This window comes from Choristoneura fumiferana, chromosome 23 (assembly GCF_025370935.1).
Source record: "Choristoneura fumiferana chromosome 23, NRCan_CFum_1, whole genome shotgun sequence".
In the NCBI taxonomy this organism is placed as follows: domain Eukaryota; kingdom Metazoa; phylum Arthropoda; class Insecta; order Lepidoptera; family Tortricidae; genus Choristoneura; species Choristoneura fumiferana.
Window position 1 is genome coordinate 12634926 of NC_133494.1, and position 14658 is coordinate 12649583.

Consider the following 14658-nt stretch of genomic DNA (forward strand, 5'->3'; position numbering starts at 1 on the left):
ATAATATTAGCGTCAGCGAGACGGCGAGATACGAATTTCGAATTTGGCACTGCATTTGGGAAATGGAACTGGCACAAATACAAACATACCAATATTTATACTATTATTATATGTTTGATAAAAAAGAGTCAAATAATATTTCTTGTGATATTACAAATAAGATACAAGTTATCATGAAACGAGCTTCAAGAAACAAGACAGATAGAATATATATTCTAAATGGTAAATGGACGTTCATTTGGCTGTATGGATTTGATCTCTTTATACTAGCCGGAGGAGTCAAATTTATAATAAAAATAAACAGTAAACGTCAAAGTTGTCAAATAGCGTTCGCAACGGAATTGTGTATTTTTGCGGAATAACTTAAATTAATATTATAGAATTAGATTAAAGAGATATCTTTAACCATGTCGGTGCCGCCACAAGCATTCGTGAACAAAAACAAAAAACATTTTCTTGGCATTCCAGCTCCTCTAGGTTATGTAGCTGGTGTTGGTAGAGGGTACGTATTTAAATGATTCGATATGCATTTATTTAATTTATAGTGGTACTTTAATGATATTTTTTTATTTTCAGTGCTACTGGATTCACTACTCGATCTGATATTGGTCCAGCGCGAGACGCCAACGATGTATCGTGAGTACGATTTCTATAAATAAATAAACAAGCTTTATGATTGAAGACAATTATAGCTAAGGGAACTCTATCTGCTCATTTATACTGGCTTCTTTTTTAATGTTACATTTGCATTCTCACATGCATTACAAATTTCCTATTGTCTATGTGATTTTTGTTGTTTTCCTTTCCTTTCATAACATTGTGTAAACTGCACACTATTAGAATCTAACTTTGTCAATTTCTTTACTGCAGTGATGATCGCCATGCTCCACCAGCTGCTAAACGAAAAAAAAATGAGGAAGAAGATGATGATGAAGACTTAAATGACTCAAATTATGATGAATTTTCCGGTTACAGCGGGTCCTTGTTCTCTAAGGTTTGTATGCCATTAATCTAATACTCACTTTTTAAGTGGTTAAGTGCAAGTTGGATGAGTGGAGTTGATGTTCCTTTTTTGCAGACTTTCATATGGAACTCGTATATACCTACCTGTTTATAGGGATAAAGCAGGGCTTCCCAAACTGTGTGTTGTGATGTCCCAGGGCACTGCATGTAAATTTATTTTTATTTTTATGCTTATGTTTTGATTTCGTTCTTATTTTCGAATAAAAATTATAAATGTCCAAATAGTGTTTTTCTGATAACCTGTTACTAGATTGCTAGTACTAAAATTGGTCAGTACTTTTGGGGACTGGGTTGAGGAGCGTCATAAAGAAATGGTAAAGTCCAAGGGTGTCACTGTACAAATAAATTTGGGAAGCCCTGTTATAAAGGACACAATATTTCAACATAATTAGTTTAACCTGTCACTATTGTGCCGTTTTTTGTCAAAGTTAAAACCTAAAAATTGCTAAAAATGGCCCCAAAGCGGTAATGTTTTGTGTGCTCTGCCTACCCAATTGGGAATACAGGCGTGATGTTTGTGTGTGTATGATAAGTTTAATTAGGTGTTTATTGAAATACTTGTATCATTGGCCGAAAAAAAGAATAATACCTGATCTTAAGTTAGTTAACTATTATTTTTTTAGGATCCATATGACAAAGATGATGCTGAGGCAGATGCTATTTATGAATCAATTGACAAGAGAATGGATGAGAAAAGAAAAGAGTACAGAGAGAAACGGTTGAAGGAAGACTTGGAGAGATATCGTCAAGAAAGGTAAAAAATAAATTTGTAGCAAAAATACAATTGTGATACAGAGCCATTCATATAAACTGAGTCACACCAATTTCAATAATTTTTTGCTCCTCAATTATCACATTTATGAATATGAAAATCACAATTGTTTTATTCTTGAGTCACAAATGGTCAGATCTCTGAATGTGTGACTTATGGTTTCTAAACAATTTTTAAAAAGTTATAAAAAATAATTGTGTTTTTCGTAAAATACTGTGGAACTATTATAGTTCATTACCTTTTTAAAACCAACTAACTACATTTCACAGACCAAAGATCCAGCAGCAGTTTTCTGATCTGAAACGAGAACTGAAAATGGTGTCAGAAGATGAATGGGCAGCCATACCTGAAGTTGGTGATGCACGTAACAGGAAACAGAGGAATCCTCGTGCTGAAAAGTTCACACCACTGCCAGACAGTGTGCTGTCAAGGAACCTGGGCGGAGAGTCGTCATCCTCCATCGACCCTGGGTCTGGGCTTGCTTCGATGATGCCTGGAGTCATGACACCTGGAATGTTAACACCATCAGGTAACCCTTCTTTAATAACCTTTTTTCTTTCAATATTACATTTTTTAGCTATTTGAATTGGATTGGGATTTTATTATTAGCTTACTTATTTCAAATTTTTGAGATTGGTTTTTGGAGTCTTTTTGATTTTTTTATTTCAACTCCAAATTATGTTACTTTTACAATCACCGTAAAATCCATATTGAAAATACAAATTGAAACATAGATGCACAGAAAAACCAGAAAAAGAGACCAGCGCTGGGAATCGAACCCAGGTCCTCAGCATTCCGTGCTGCTACACCACCACTGGACTCCAGGTGATGTAGCAGGTGCTGGTGGTGTAGCAGTGTAGCAGACCTGGGTTTGATTCCCAGCGCTGGTCTCTTTTTGTGGTTTTTCTGTGCATCTATGTTTCAGTTTGTATTTTCGATATAAATTTTTGTTGCAGTTTAGGTAGCATATTAAAATTTGAAATAAAACCTTGCCTGAAGGAGAAAGTTTGAATAATTTGTTTTACTTGTTCATCACTGGTTACATTTGCCTTTTATTTTGATTAAGTAATAAATAATAATAGGTGAGATGTGAGCATAGAACAACACACCTGAATGTAGTCTAGTTTATGTATATTCTGTATTAATAAAAATGAATAGACATAGTTGTCATGTACATTATAATTAAGTGGGTAGAACTCTCTTGCTTTTTATATTAAAAAGTGATTGATGTAGGGTAGACACACATTCCCATGTATGCATGCAAGCACAGCTCCCTAGCTGAATAAAGTGTTATCCAAGTACTATAAGTGTTTTACTGGACATATTAATAGCGAATGATAAGGATAAGGTCTCCCGATCTCGAATTTTCAATCATACTCATATTTTAATGTTTATAATTTATGAATTATGAGTTTTATAACTGTAATTAAATACTTTGCTATACAAATTAGTTATTTTTAACATCTTTCTTACAGGCGACCTCGATTTGCGTAAGATTGGTCAAGCCCGAAACACATTGATGACAGTCAAACTGTCCCAAGTATCTGACTCGGTGACAGGGCAAACCGTAGTTGATCCAAAGGGCTACCTCACTGATTTACAGTCCATGATACCTACTTATGGTGGCGATATTAATGACATCAAGAAGGCCAGGTTACTGCTGAAATCTGTACGTGAAACTAATCCAAATCACCCGCCCGCTTGGATCGCTAGTGCTCGATTGGAGGAAGTTACTGGTAAGTAATTAGGATAATATGAGGGTTTCTTGACTTGACAGGCGAAATATCGCTAGAGGGCGTTAGTATCGAGAGGTCTGTTTGACATTACAGTCTTGCAGCCTTATTCATAAAAAAACCTTAATTGAGGTTTGATCGGTCTGTTACTTAGCAGACTGAATTTCAAAGTTAGCAAACAGATCTCACAATACTAGTGCCAATTAGCCTGTCACAGAAACAGTTATTGCTGGCAGGAACTATGGATGTGGGCAGCGCAAGACAGATCATTATGGAAATCTTTGGGGGAGGCCATCGTCCAACAGTGGACGACTTTCGGCTGATATGATGATGAGATCAAGCTGTTGACCACAACTTCGTCTGCATAGAAGAATTTGTTTACTGCTATCTTGCTAAAACTTTGCTATTTTCAAGGATATAAGCTACCCTGTGTCTTTCTCTGAGACTTAAATTATCTTCATACCAAATTTTATATAAATCGATTCAGACCTTTATTACCTACGTGATTGGGTAACAAACATCTTCACTAACTTTTCAAACGAAAGTTAATTTTTTAACGCAAACTTTTTTTTTTAACACCAGGTAAAGTGCAATCGGCGCGTAACCTCATAATGAAAGGTTGCGAGGTCAACCCAAGCAGTGAGGAGCTGTGGCTTGAGGCGGCGCGTCTGCAACCGCGGGACACCGCTCGGGCTGTCATCGCGCTACTGTGCCGCTAGAAACCTGCCGCACAGTGTACCGGGTGTGGGTAAAGGCGGCTGACCTTGAACAAGAGCCTAAGGTAAGGTTTTTTTTTTAACACCAGGTAAAGTGCAATCGGCGCGTAACCTCATAATGAAAGGTTGCGAGGTCAACCCAAGCAGTGAGGAGCTGTGGCTTGAGGCGGCGCGTCTGCAACCGCGGGACACCGCTCGGGCTGTCATCGCGCACGCCGCTAGAAACCTGCCGCACAGTGTACGGGTGTGGGTGAAGGCGGCTGACCTTGAACAAGAGCCTAAGGTAAGGTCATTGTTATACACCAGGTCAAGGGCAATGGGTGTGCAACCTAATGATGATAGGTTGCGAAGAATTGTGGCCTGAGGTGGTGAGTCTGCAACCGCAGACTGCAACTGCAGTCCTAATATTACTTTGCATAAGGATAATAAAAAGCAGAATAAAATTTTACTACACACTCCTTGCAATCAAATTAATTGTAGTTCTATATTAACCTAACCTTTATTGGCAGCAGTAAGATTCTGGCGCTTCGCTATCCGCTGCCGCGGCACGCTCGCTTTGCTCGCTCGGCTCGCGCGCTGTTGTGGTCGCAGTTCTAACCTAACCCAACCTACTATGTAGTTGCTTTTCTTTTCTGACACTTTGCCTGCTGCTGTTACAGCACGCTTACTTTGCTGGCCTTACTTTAACCTTAACCCATTCTTATGGTAGCTGTTAGTTCCTTTAACTATGTTATTACGCCATGTTAGTCAGCGCTATTTAAAATTCCGTGAAAATAAAATAGTCCAAACTAGTATTTTGCTATGCCATTATGCCACATAAAAATCGGCGATACTAATGTTCTGCTATTTAATATTCTGAGAAATGACTATTATTCGAACTGATAATTATGCAAAGTAATGATTATGCAAAAGTATCATTCGGCTAAAAAAAATATGAGTTACCTGTTATGCTAAGTGTATTTCGGAGAATCGATATTATGCAAGATAATTGGAACCCACGAGGGGCAATAGGTGGGCAACCTGAAAATGATAGGTTGCGAGGAGCTGTCATCACGCACGCCGCCAGAAACCTGCCACACGGCGTGTGAATATATCCACACTCGAAGCGACCGATTTAACTAGGTAAAGGGCCGTCGCTTCGAAACCTATCATATCAATCATAGTCATCAGATTGTCAGAATTATGTATGTTTTCTGTGCATGAATATAATTTATCAACTGCAAGTTCACAAAATTTAATACTAATTTTATTTCCACAGGCAAAACGCCGCGTCTACCGCAAAGCCCTAGAACACATTCCCAATTCAGTCCGTCTATGGAAGGCAGCGGTCGAACTAGAAAATCCAGAAGACGCCCGTATTTTGTTATCGCGCGCTGTCGAATGCTGCCCCACTAGCGTAGAGTTGTGGCTGGCATTGGCTCGACTGGAAACTTATGAGAACGCAAGAAAGGTGCTGAATAAGGCTCGCGAGAATATACCCACTGATAGACAGATCTGGGTGACTGCTGCCAAGCTTGAAGAGGCGCATGGTGAGTTAACAAATGGCTCGTGTGCAATGTTGTACAGTCATATATGCATTAATATCTGCCACAGTGGAGCGTGCAGAAATATCTGACACGTCCTACCGGCCCGGGAAATAGGGTTGTATCAGATATTTATTTACCCTTTGTTGTGTCAGTTATTGGTGCTGGCCTTTTAATGATCAATTTCACTATGACTTCCTTGACAAAAGTATGAGATGGCAACATGACATTAGTGGCTTAAGGCAGTTGTCTCACCGCCGGCGAGGAAACGATTGGCTATCGACTATTTTCTCGCTCAAGAAACGAACAAAAGATATAAGATCCTGTGTGAGTAAAAGAGACATATATATTAATAGTTGATCGCTGGCGGTTCACACTGCCGGCGAGAACTCGCTCTTACATCTTTTGTCGCAGCGACAAGAGCTATAAAACTTGCTGAGCTATAAAACTAGCTCAGCGATACTCGCTCAGCGCTGTTAGCTTGGCGGCCGCCCGGCTCGAGCGAGTGGAGCGAGTAATCGCCCGTCGTGCTCGAACACTCGCTTTTCACTGCTCGCCCACTCGTTTCTAGTTACTCGCTCTGCTCGCTTCTCGCTCATCGTCGGCGGTGGGACAAGTGCCTAAAGGTTACACCCTGGTTCATGATTGAGTTTATTCGACTGTACATATTTTGAAACGACAACTTAAGTCGGCATCTGACATGTCGTGTCGTGAGGATAGAGAATGCGAGGGAGAGAGCGAGAAAGGGAGAGAGCGCCAGAAGGAAAGCGAGGGAGGGAGAGACAGAGAGATGTTCATGAGGCAAAAAGAGAGAGCGTCATTTAGATGTGACGCATCTGCAATACCCCTGGTGTTGCCGATGTTTATGGGCGGTGGTGATCTCTTACCATCAGGAGACCCACTTGCTCGTTTGCCATCCAGTCGAATAAAAAAAAATTGCGTCATGGCTACTTTTATGCAGGTAATACTCACATGGTGGAAAAGATCGTCGATCGTGCGATTACGTCTCTTAGCGCGAATGGTGTGGAGATCAACCGCGAGCTCTGGTTTAAAGAGGCCATGGAGGCGGAGAAGTCTGGTGCTGTTCACACTTGCCAGGTTAGTATTTTCTATTATTATTAATGAAGGGACACAAACAGCAATGGTTTTTACTTTTTGGTAATAGTGAACAAGAAAAGCTTCTTCGTGAGTAAACTTTGGTTATTTATGTGTATGATTCTGTAAGTTTGAGGCTCTGATTTTTGGGGTCTTACAGTTCCAGATTTGTCCAAATTGTTTAACATTCGTATAGTTCTTTTTGGTCCACCAAGTCGTCTAAGCCCCGCTCGACGTGGCTCCTATTTCATGGCAGTTTGCCCTACGAAAAACCAATGCTACCTAAAACTATTAAAAAACCTAAAACCTATTGTCTTACTGCTTTTTAGGTGGACAGAGGTGATTGTACGAATACAAAAAACAGGGAAAAAATAAGCATTTCGAATTTTGAAGTAGAGTCAAATTTCTGGTTTCTAACTGACGTTAAATATTGGGGTGATAAAGCCACTTGATGTTGGTTTTTGCGTATTTTTCTTCGAAATTAAACTACTTACTTGTTTTTTTTTTCTAGGCTATAATCCGGTCTGTTATTGGACAAGGCATTGAACAAGAAGATCAAAAGCATACATGGATGGAAGACGCTGATGCGGTAAGAAGACATTATTCTTACGTAGACATAATCGTAATAAATTCGAAGGGAAACATTTAGGTTTTAATTTTACAATTCTATAATGAGGGAGGGCGGGAATATTTCCTCCATGATTACAAATATCCACGCAAGCACGGCGTACTTATGTAAATCTGGTAATAATACAATAATCTGACAGTGACATCCCGGTAGTCCGGCTAGGAACTCCTTCGCAGGACGGAACTCCTCAATGGTTAACGGCATCGACTTGTAATTTTGTACGTAAATGTAGTTTAGATGACAATGCAAGTACAGTTTCTTAACCCCCAATCATCCCTGTATTTTTTTATTTATATTGTAATTTATATGTAATTAGTTGTAATTATTACTACTCACATGCAGAATAAACGTTTTGATTTAGATTTTTGACAGTCAACAAAAAGTACAGCCAGCAAAAAAGCTTGTACTAAAAATTAAATTTTTAACGAAAACAATTTTCTTTCGCAGTGCGCGAACGAAGGCGCGTACGAGTGTGCCCGTGCCGTATACGGGTACGCACTGTCCGTATTCCCTTCGAAGAAGTCGATATGGTTGCGTGCGGCGTACTTAGAGAAGCAACATGGCACCCGCGCGAGTCTAGAGGCGTTGCTTCAGAGGGCGGTCGCGCATTGTCCGAAGAGCGAGGTGCTTTGGCTCATGGGGGCTAAGTCCAAGTGGCTTGCAGGTAAGAAAATACTAATACTGATATACTAATTACTAATATCATCAAAGCGAAAGTTTGTGAGTCTGTATTTGTGTTTGTGAGTGAGTATGTCTGTTACTTTTTCAAGCTAAAACGTCTGGACGGATTTGGATGAAATTTAATATGTAGATGGATATCTGGAATAAAAGATAGACTACTTTTTATCCCGATATTCCCACGGGATAGGGATAAAATCTTGAAATTTAAATCACTGGGTTTTGCATGAAATTTTGCACGGATGTTTTTATTACAACGGCAATGAAGAGCACGGTATAAATTTTGGAAATTTAAACTACCAGATTAAATGGTTCACGCATGCGAAGCCGCGGGTAAAGTCTAGTAACAAATAAAAGTTCGTTCTGTATAGGATGGAAAGCTCTCTTGAGTTTTTACTTGGCTACGGCAAAGCCAAAGGAATAGTAATGATTTCTTTTTCGATAGTCCCGGTCCTAAAGAGCAGAGAAAGACAGGTCTTTGAATTTTATTCCCCATAGTTAAATGTTTTTTTTTTGGCGGCTGTTACGACAAACAAGCTATGACTTCATACATAAAGGAAAAAAACACGAGATGTCAACTGTCATTTTTCAATATTGCCATCATCAAATAAGACATTTATATGCACGTTTTCAAAAAACTTTACTTAAGTATCCAATTCCCGTCTTAAACTTAGTAATTGTCTTTAAGGTGACGTCCCAGCCGCCAGAGGCATCCTTTCTCTGGCTTTCCAAGCGAACCCCAACTCTGAAGAGATCTGGTTGGCCGCTGTCAAACTTGAGAGCGAGAACAAAGAGTACGATAGAGCGAGACGACTGCTGGCCAAGGCTCGCGCAACAGTACAAGTACAGTGCAAGCGTGCATAAAACGACTCTATTTCTAGGGCTGGAAGGACGTGTCAGATATTTTTGCACGCTCCGCTGTGGCAGATATTAATGCTGGTGACTGTACAACACTGAACTGGGGATCTAACGAGTTAAAAGCAGGAATCGGACTGGATAATTATGGATATGACTCCAAAATGGTTAATCAATTAATTAATTGCTTGAAATTGTATTCAAATACCTTGAGATACCTACCAGTTTACACATGCTTTCAAAATAATCACCTTAGTAAAATGTTAATAAAAGTAGCAGCTGTCCGAAAAATTATTATCTTTATAAATCTACATAAAAATAAATGTGCCTATAATATCTTCAATTGCCTAAATATAACGTGATCATTCAATAGGTGATGATAAAATCGGCTAAACTAGAGTGGGCGTTGAACAATATGGAGGTGGCTTTGAAACTCTTGGAGGAGGCCATCAAAGTGTTCGGTGATTACGCGAAACTGCACATGATGAAGGGAGAGATAGAAGAACAGATGGGCAAGGATGAAGATGCGCACAACACTTACACGCAAGGGGTAAGGAATTTATTTGCTTTTTTTTAATAAAAACATTGGTACTTTGCAACCACTGATATAGTGATATAGATGCTTCTGCTAGTGTGCGATGTGTGCATGTGTATTGTGTAATGTAAATATTTTTGTTACATAAACACATCAACAATTTACACAAATTTAAGTATTGAAATTTTTCATACATCATATGCCAAACCATAATGAACCATCCAGCTATCATAGACCAGAATAAATAATAGGTCTTTTTGATCATGAAAAAAAATCCCGATTCCCGAATAAAAGGCTTATGTTAATATTTAACATTTCTCTCAGCTGAAAAAATGTGCCACCAGTGTGCCCATGTGGATATTGCTGTCGAGGTTAGAGGAGAAATTGAAGCACATCACTAAAGCCAGATCGGTTCTAGAGAAAGCAAGACTTAGGAATCCAAAGAACGCGGAGTTATGGTAAGAATGTTACACAAATAAATCTTAACACAGTTAGGTTAGCCCTCCCTCCCTTCCTAGTCCATAATGGATTTAACCCGACTGCACGCCCTATCTCCTATAAATCTCATATAAAATTTAAAAACTAAAATGAAGTAAACAAAAGCAATTGTGTTTTTGGTCCTTACGGCAACTCAACCCAAAAATACACAGCTAGGTTTAGGTAAAAAACTTAGAAGTGCCCTCCTTGTATGTAGTACTGTACAGAATTGATATGGAATTTAGGCCATTTTTAGAACATAGAGCGTCAAATTTTCGCTACGAATACGCTACTACTATAACTACTAACATGTGGGGACATGCTTAAATTCTATACCTATACCTATATATTATATACCTACCTACATCTAAACCTGCGCAGATAAAGAGCGATCCAAATATCTGCATTCTAAATTCTGCGTTAGTAGCTAAATTTTCATTTGTCAAATGATCTTTTTTATGAAAGAAAGTAAGGGGCTGTTTCACCATCCATTGATTAGTGTTAACTGACGGTTAAATGTGATGCCGTCTCTATTTGTTTTGTTCGAATAGACGGAGACGGCATCACATTTAACCGTATGTTAACACTAATCAATGGATGGAATCTAAGTAAGATTAAATTAACCTGTTAATTATTTAGACACCTCAGTAATTTATAAAAAGTGTAGTTGTAAAAATTTTTGGTTGCCAAGTTCAAATTTTCAAAATGATTTTTGGTCAAAAGACAGGACACAAAAAAATGTAGCTACATATTTCCGATACCTATCTTTTTTGCTTTTATTAACGAAGATTTATAAAACTTCGTAAACATTGACAGGTTAGAAAGCGTCCGCCTGGAAAGACGGAATGGCAGCGCTGAGATAGCGAACGCGGTGATGGCTAAAGCCTTGCAGGAGTGCCCCACCGCGGGCCGCTTGTGGGCAGACGCCATCTTCATGGAGTCGCGTCCGCAGAGGAAAACTAAAAGTGTAAGTTATTTTCCTTTAAAACTTTATAGCAAATACAATCAAGGTCATAAATATATGCACGTTACCATAACTAGGCGTTTTCAAAAAAAAGTGTACCCTTTCCTTTTTTTTAAATTTTGGAAAAAATATGGTTTTTCCTTCTCAGAATCAAGAGCAAAATCGATTCCGATAGTTTAAATAAATGTCACCAAAAAAATGACAGTTTTGTGACGTTTTTTTTCATACACAGTATGGGCGTGACAAAACTGACTCATGAAATTTTGTATGAAAAAATGGGGACATTTTTTTAAACGATCGGAATCGATTGTGCTCTTGATTCGGAGTAGGAAAAACTTATTTTTTTCCAACATTTCAAAAATAAGAAAGGTTCACTTTTTTTTGAAAACGCTTAACTTCAAAAATATATACAACTTTATGCCATTAACCATAAGAACCATCCGGTCATCGGATTTTTGTATGATCACTTTATCTTACTCGACAGTCGAATCGAACTGTCAGATCGATAATGCAATTTATCGGCGCAGGTGGACGCGCTGAAGAAATGCGAGCACGACGCGCACGTGTTACTGGCAGTCTCGCAATTGTTCTGGACTGAGAGGAAACTGAACAAGTGCAGGGAATGGTTCAACCGCACGGTAAACATTCTTGTTCTACAATTTTTTTAGGCTTTTTAGGGTGCCTACCTCAGCCGGAAAAAAAGGAACTTTGTTACACTTTGTGTCACTTTGTTATTCGTCCGTAAACTTTTATATTTTTAGTTTAATTTCTAGTCACAGGCCTGCGACGTCGAAGTTCCCTAGACGATCCTATAGGGCTTATGGGAACGGAAGGTACCCTCGGTACCCTCTGCTTTCAGAGCATGACATGCGTGCGTGTGTACTTTGGGGGCGGCAGGCGTGAGCTTCAAGCTCCAAAAGCTTAATGGTTACTTGACCTGAAATGTTTATTTCAGAATCTTTTTTTTATGACGGTGGAAGCATTCTACACTTCCACTGAACGTAGATATAGTTACATATTCATATTATGTATAGTTTTGTAACTAAGGGACTCCATACGTCCCTGTATTATTATTGCTCTTTTCATGTAATTTTTTCTTTAAATGTATACTATAGTTTTTAAGTATTATATTTGTAGTTATATTATTTTGAAAAAATGACTTTCTGTCAAGTTTCTTGCGGCGCATTGCTCTTGGCAATGATGGTCTTTCCGAAGGTAGTTTCCTGGTAGTTTAAAAAAAATGACGTGTATAAGTGCCCATTGCGGTCTATTTACTGAATAAATTATTTGAATTTTGAATTTGCGTGGGTGGTATCGAGCTGAAAATAGTATCAATTTTACCTTAAAAAGCATCTACACCACAACAAAAGAGCAGTGAAAAGAACAATCTTATAAATTAGTTAACGCAACCAAAAGATAGTCATTGAAAGTTTTTTTGTTTAATGGTGAATCTCTCAGAGGTGAAATAAATCGGTCCATACGTTATAATTTAATTCACATTTCAGTCACTTTAATGTTTATTTTTTAAAATATCATTTTGGACTTGCAAGAAAAATTGTGCAATTTGTACTACATTGCGAGGTCGTAAAGGAAACGACTTCGAAGTGGTCAATCGAGCGCAGCAATGTAATGCTACATGATCGAATTTTTGCAGGTTTACACTTGACTCAAGAAAAAACGTTATAAGTAGCATAAATTGTGAATGTACAGAAATAGTTGACTGCGCACGTCACCAGTCGTAAATGTATCGGTGCCGTAAATGTCTTGCTGACTTCTAAAGAACGCAGCTTACGGGTTCCTCGACTTTGCAATTGCATTTCCGCGATGATAAAATGTGTGATGTTTTCATCAGCAAGCGACAATTTGTTTTTATTGAAATTTTCGTGACGCATCTACTTTACGTTGGATATCTGCATCTTATATATTTAACGCAAAAAATAGGTATTGAATTTAATTTTTTTTTTTTTAATTTACAAAATTTATACATTCTGTTTGTTGTATAATTAATAAAGTAATAGCACGAGTTTAACGTCATTACTAATGTAATCCAGAAAAAAACATCCAAGGTCACAATAGGCCATTTTTTTTTTTATATTTTAGAAAAGTCGACCATGACTGGGTCAAACAAAATTGAATTATTATTTCAAGAAAAGTTACACACTTTAGCTCTCTGTATGCAGGTTATACGTTGATGTATGGCGAACATTATTGCACACTTAGTTACTCTTGAAAGAACTTATGTATAGACCGACATAATTTTAAGTGTATATTTTTTTTATTCTTTTTCCACGCCAAAGTAGAGTTTCTGCTTAGGTCAGATAGATTCCTTGAAATAAGCTCTATCACCCATTTTTTTTTGTAGTCGCATTGACCACCTTTATTTGAAGTCGGTTAAGGAGTCTCGACATTTCTTCAAACCATTTTTCCCCACAGGTCAAAATCGATCCCGACCTCGGCGACGCCTGGGCATTCTTCTACAAATTCGAGCTTCTCAATGGCAACGAGCAACAGCAGGAAGATGTCAAAACACGCTGCAAAACGGCAGAGCCGCGCCACGGGGAGTACTGGTGCAAACACGCAAAGGACATCCAGAATTGGTGCTGTAGCACCGAACAGATACTGCTTCTGGTTGCTAAGAACTTACCCGTGCCCACTTGAAGTGTTTGTATTGAATTGGCTGTCGTTTATGTTGGTTGGAATGTTGAGGTGAGTGTATGTTAATGATTGTTAGTATGTCTGGTGACATTGATTGAATCAACCATTACTTACTGAACTCATATATCGTCCGTAAAAATTTGACAGTAACCTTTTATAATGTCATTTTAAAATTGTATGCAACGATATCAAATTTAGAACGAGTTTTAAAGAGTTAAGAAAGAAAGCCTTCATGTCAGAACAACTTATATCAAGTCAATGAGGGTGTCCGTAACAGACTAGGTGGAGGTAAGCAGGGGTTACCAAATATTTTTCAAACCAAGGGGGGCCGCGTCATGAAAAAGTTTGAAAAACACTTTTAAATGTTAAATAACTAAATGAGCAAGCTAGGCACGTCAAACAGACTTTTCGATACTAACGCCATCTAGCGATATTTCACCTATCAAGAAACCCTTATTGATTGGTGTTGTCAACTATCAAGCTGCCATATATTAAAGTGCTTGTGTTGTATTAGGAGGATATTTTAGTAAAGATTTATAATACTGAGAATGTACTAGTTTGAATGAAAGTGGACATGTCAAAGTACAAAATTATTGACTAAAAAAAGTGCATGACGCATTTGGTTTTACGTTGTTAATCGATATCATTTACTGTGACGTAAGCTTTACTTAAAAAAACTTTTTGAATAGAATGCCAGACGAAAACAAATAGACATCCAAAAAAATTTTGAAATTGCACAAGAAGCCAATTTAAAATTTGCGTATACTTCAATGTATTTTAAGTTAATTTAAGCTAGAATATACCTAATGTTACTTAAAGTTTACTTTTATTTTATCCCCTATCATCTTTGCCTTCACACTTTTCTGAATCGAGTAAAGATCTGGAAGAAGATCACAATTAGGTGTGGTCTATTTTAGTTGTTATCGTCCCACACTAACTCAATAATATCATTGCCCTGAAAATTATCTCAAACGCTATGCCCCAGTATACAAATAGTATATTGT

At 38.1% G+C, this 14658-nt stretch overlaps 1 protein-coding gene across 1 annotated transcript; it reads left to right on the top strand.

Moving 5' to 3' along the window:
- Positions 1 to 287: 287 nt before the first annotated feature.
- Prp6 (pre-mRNA processing factor 6) lies at positions 288 to 14472 on the top strand. The gene is made up of 17 exons (XM_074105657.1): positions 288 to 502; positions 577 to 636; positions 871 to 994; positions 1647 to 1777; positions 2065 to 2324; positions 3271 to 3531; positions 4334 to 4527; positions 5503 to 5773; positions 6729 to 6865; positions 7374 to 7451; positions 7938 to 8154; positions 8857 to 9011; positions 9397 to 9573; positions 9883 to 10016; positions 10852 to 11002; positions 11527 to 11637; positions 13433 to 14472. Exons 1-17 carry the CDS (start codon positions 408 to 410, stop codon positions 13655 to 13657), a joined length of 2781 nt encoding a protein of 926 aa, XP_073961758.1. The 5' UTR covers positions 288 to 407; the 3' UTR covers positions 13658 to 14472.
- Positions 14473 to 14658: the final 186 nt, after the last annotated feature.